Source organism: Nicotiana attenuata, unplaced genomic scaffold (assembly GCF_001879085.1).
Source record: "Nicotiana attenuata strain UT unplaced genomic scaffold, NIATTr2, whole genome shotgun sequence".
NCBI classification, from domain to species: Eukaryota; Viridiplantae; Streptophyta; class Magnoliopsida; order Solanales; family Solanaceae; genus Nicotiana; species Nicotiana attenuata.
Genome location: NW_017673221.1, coordinates 55,176 through 59,970, shown reverse-complemented (window position 1 = coordinate 59,970; position 4,795 = coordinate 55,176). Strand labels below are relative to the sequence as shown.

The 4,795-nt window shown below is 36.9% G+C and overlaps 1 protein-coding gene across 1 annotated transcript; it reads right to left on the bottom strand.

The window, feature by feature from the left end:
• Positions 1 to 2,420: 2,420 nt before the first annotated feature.
• Positions 2,421 to 3,944, bottom strand: LOC109215762 (60S ribosomal protein L44). Its single transcript, XM_019379869.1, has 4 exons — positions 3,838 to 3,944; positions 2,989 to 3,168; positions 2,750 to 2,824; positions 2,421 to 2,667 (listed from the first exon to the last, which is right to left on the bottom strand). Exons 1-4 carry the CDS (start codon positions 3,838 to 3,840, stop codon positions 2,608 to 2,610), a joined length of 318 nt encoding a protein of 105 aa, XP_019235414.1. The 5' UTR covers positions 3,841 to 3,944; the 3' UTR covers positions 2,421 to 2,607.
• Between the last annotated feature and the right edge of the window lie 851 nt (positions 3,945 to 4,795).

The following is a 4,795-nucleotide window of genomic DNA, read 5'->3' as shown; positions in this document are numbered from 1 at the left end:
GGCGGTGGTAGCATTACCGCCAAGGATGTTCAAAAATGAAAAAAGTTAGAAAGGTTGTCCCAAGGAGGTTCAAAAATGAAAAAAGTTTAGAAAGGTTGTAATTAGTGGGAATAGAACCAATGACCTTATAAAGATTTTGAACTCCCTTGACCACTAAGCTATGTTTTTGGATTGTGTCAAGAGATTCAAAACATAATATATAAATGTAAAAAAATAAATTTTCCTTATATATATAGTGTAATTTTTCGACAAAGGGGGTTCAGGTGAACACCCTTCTGCCCCCTAAATCCTCCCCTCTGCCCACCAAAGACGAACCACGGATTAACAGTATTCTGTTCAACTAGTGCCCCCTAAAGGCTTTTAGTGTTCAGGGTGCCAAGTACTTTAGATTAACCATTTCAAGGTATATGCATATAACATATACATGATTTCTACCGAAGCTTACGAGGTCCGGACAGCGGTGGAGCCAGAATTTGAAGTTTGTGGGCTTGAAATTCTAGTTCGTTTATGTTATTGGGTTCTAAATTAACAATTTATACATATTCAATGCGTTTATTAAGACAAATACGTAGTTTAGACCAAAGTTACTGGGTTCGGCCGAACCCGCAAATCATATGCTAGCTCTGCCCCTAGGTCCGATGACCCCTCACCATAACACATAGGTCCGCCTCTGATGCCCACGGGGAAGAGAACCAACAGTACGCAAAGAATAAGCAACTTGATATATCAAAAGTTTTTTTTACGTCTGTCACTGTAAAGGAGAAAATACAACTACTGTGATAAACAAACCAAGGCGTTCAAGCAAAAACAAGCCCTCTCCTCAAGAAAAGGGTTAAAAATGATGTCATTTGGCACCTAATAAATGAACCTGAGAAGCTCTTCTTAAATTCGGATAATTAGCTTACAAGAATTAATTAACATATGTTATACTCTTGAAATGCTTGCTCTAAGATGGAGTTGCGAAAATGCATACATTCAGAAAGGAAGCAGCACAGACATGATAGATAGAAACAACACAGAAATATGGAGAGAAAGGCTGAAGGGCACACCTCTCATTTGAAGCTACTGGAGATGCACCAAGTCTGGTTCAACTTAGGCTCCTCAAGTTTTAGGAAAATGGTAGGAGTCGAAGCTTTATGATAGATGTAACGAGCAAAGACAAAGTTACAGGGAGAACTGAACACTCACTTATTGACAACATTTTCAGGGAAATACCAAGAGAATGGCAAAACAGAATAACAGATTGGGCATTTCTAACTAATTTGTTCTTTATAGCTATTTTACTTTACAAGAGAGTTCTTTAAGTGAAACATTCCAAGACTCAGCAGCAATGCGAACACTGATAATTTTTAGCCGAAAATGTCACTGCTTGTCATGATGTTCAAAGTTCAAGAATTTTATACCTATACAAATAGAAAAAAAGAAATTTTATTGAGCCAGAGGTCCGCGTAATTTGATTTCTTAAACTTGAAAGATGTGAAACCAATTACCATCATATCTAAGAATATAGATTCCTAAAATACAAATGTTACAATTCTCAATTACCAATATATATATATATATATATATATATATATATATATATATACACACATACAATTCTCGCGAGACTAATGTCTTCAGCAACCAAACGGGAAACCAATTCACTATCTGTTTGGGTAGTTCAAGCAACACAAGTATAATCTCTATGAGAATGACGCCATGAAAAACCAAGCCGAGAGGCTCCATTAGATGACAGCGTTGAAACAACATAATGATGTGTGAAACGAAAATGCTCAGCTTTCATAACAATTAGCAACGACTGAATTAAGAGGCCACAATTAGTGTTGTAAGAAGCGCAACGAAGATGTTTCTTATGAACTAGGACTCCTCGTTTAGAGAATTAGAGTGATCCTTAAACATTCATAAATATAGGTCGAGAGTGGACATAACAACAACAGGCCTATTAAGCGGGTAATGTTAAATTTTGCTACAATAGCATGGTGATGCTCACTAGCTCAAGCCAACGAAGATGATAGATCAATGAAGGAATGTATAAATCAGAAAGTTGGGTAAACTATGGACTCGAATGTCTACAATTTCTCAGACTCATTGTGTTTCATGTTGCAAGCATTTACGCGTAACATGCTACTCTTCCCAACGCTAAAATGCATGGACTCATGGACTGGATTTCAACCATAACATCATGCATTTTTCTTAAGGTTTTAAAAGTGTGCAGCGCTTGTAAAAACATGACTATCATATCGAACAATTAGACAGCAGAACTTTGTCACAATTGCTTGAACATCAACAACAGCAACCCAATGAGATCCCATAGGCGGGGGTCTCGGGAGGGTAGTGTGTACGTAGACGTTACCGGTAGACCCTCGGCGCAAGAAGGAAAGAGACAGTGTATCAGTAACAGCAAAAGAATCCAGAAAGGTAACACCAGCAACGCAATAACCAGAAAAAGAGTATCCATACTAAATTTAAAACCCTGAAATATAAATTTCATCTCCATATAACTACCATAACAAAATCATCTATTGGAAAACAATGTAACCCATAAGAACCAAAACAGATCCAAAACATAACATAAACGAAGGCAAAAAAGACTTCACAGGCAATCTAGAAAAGAGAGGTTCCCTTTCCTTTCTTGTCTCCACCAATTTCAAAGTGCTTGCACCTCTGCATAACCAAAGAAAATGATTAGCTTGCAGAATATGAAACGCAAGCACAACTGCAGTGCAAAGATCAACCAATAACAAACCTTGATTGGGTGCTGGGAAACATGTTTGCAACCTTGGCATTGCAACCTCAGCACAATCTTCTTTGTGGTTTTTGCCTGGTGTATAATTGCAAAAGAAAGGGGTCAGTAATTCCTCAACCAGAACACCAAATACAATGCTAAATCACCGAAAAGCTTCATATTCTTTCTGGCATTTGTTCTTATACTAATAATCCAATCTTTTAACAAAACAATACTTCTATTTACATGGCATATGCTACCTTTTTGTGGAAGACGGGCTTTGTCTGACCACCATAACCTGACTGCTTCCTATCATAACGACGCTTTCCCTGAGCAGCCAAACTATCTTTCCCTTTCTTGTACTGTGTAACCTTGTGCAAGGTATGCTTTTTGCACTCCTTGGACTTGCAGTAGGTCTTCTTTGTCTTAGGAACGTTCACCTGCAACAGCCACATTGAACAGTCACTTATTATGCCGCAAGGAAGAAAAGGGCCATTCAAATCCAAAATACACAAAGAAATTATAATACCACTATGAGATACTCAATGAGGGTAATAGTGCATCCTAATTCCTAAAAACCCTCAACAAAGGGATTCAACCTTTGTCATACAGTAGTATAGCAATTAAACCACAATTCCAATTCTGGTGTCCATCTCATTTCAGCACAATGTTTTTCATTTCAAGAACAATAGGTGCTAGAACACTAACTAAAATTATGTAGCTTTTGAGCATGAGCTATAATTAATCCTGCATGGCTACAGCACAGAAACATGAACTTGCAGCTACTCAATTTTCAAACTAGAATGTGCACAGAAACAAAATACCACAAAACAGTAAATACAACAACTATATATCACCAAACAAGAAAATCAAATGTAAAGCTTGTTAGACTCGTGTACTATCTAACCAAGTGAAGAACGATTAGTCATTCCATCTAGTTCCCAAACTAAGTTTAGGTATATTCCTAGTCTCCTATGTCAAAGAAACGTTTCACAACGACGAGATTTCTAAGTTTCGATGTGACAATAACCATTTCACTGATTGAATTGGTATACTACTATCGCATACAAAATTGATAGAAATCGAAAAGACGGAAATAGATGTATTACCATTTTCGCCGGCCGAGATTTAGACAGAAATAGCAGAGAGCACAATTGCCGTTCAGCTGGTGCCGATCGAAAGCCCTAAGACGCGAAAAGAGGATAAGTTTTATACTCCTGACTTAGGGTTATGACATGATAGACTTGGCCGGTGGGTTCTGAATGTAGGCCGAAAATAATGGGCTACAGTTAAAAATATGTCATTGGGCTTACTGTTGTATGGACTCAGGTAAAAATGGCGTGTAGTAGCCACTAATTAAGGGTGTCTTTAATTTTTATCCACTAATTACAATGCTCAGCAAAAATAGCCACTACTAATAGGGAAAAGATACATTTATCCTTTCTTCAATGCGCTTATAATGCCAAAATGCCCAAAAACCCTTATTTTTCATTCAGACGAGGGAAAAGCATTTGAGAGGGGTTTCAGGGCAAGTTGCGTCTTCTCTACTACTTCATCATCCTCGCATGCAAACGATCTTCAGTTAATCTTTCTGCTCCTTCATCTTCTCCGTCATCTTCTGTGAATCGATCGCGACTGGTAATATATTTTTTTTTTATGCATTTTTGTTTTTCTATATATATAATCGGGTTCAATGCTGTGTGAAGTATGTGTGAAATTTCAAAAATGATCATTATATGTTGATTCAGTGTCGGAGATGTAGTGTGATTCTGTTATTCAGAAATTTTTAGTATTGAAATGTGAAATGTGTTTGTGGTTGATTCAATATATTTGATTATGTAGGGATATTTCATAAAAATAGTCGTAAAAATTCATAACCTTACTGTGTTTATGAATTTTTAGTTAACTATGTTCATGAAATATAAGAAAGAAACGACATTAAATTTTGAAGTTGGAACTCAAAGTTAAGGACTGATTGTCCTTAACTTTTGCACATGAAACTTGAAGTTAAGGACCAAGTGTCCTTAACTTTGGAAGTTGAAACTATAAGTTAAGGACTGCTTGTCC

What these genes read in the sequence shown, in the direction of transcription:
- LOC109215762 (XM_019379869.1), bottom strand. An exon ending in AGCCCGTCTTCCACAAAAAG is followed by an intron (nt 2,825 to 2,988) that starts GTAGCATATGCC and finishes ATTATACACCAG; the next exon opens with GCAAAAACCACAAAGAAGAT. An exon ending in TTTCCCAGCACCCAATCAAG is followed by an intron (nt 2,668 to 2,749) that starts GTTTGTTATTGG and finishes TTGGTTATGCAG; the next exon opens with AGGTGCAAGCACTTTGAAAT.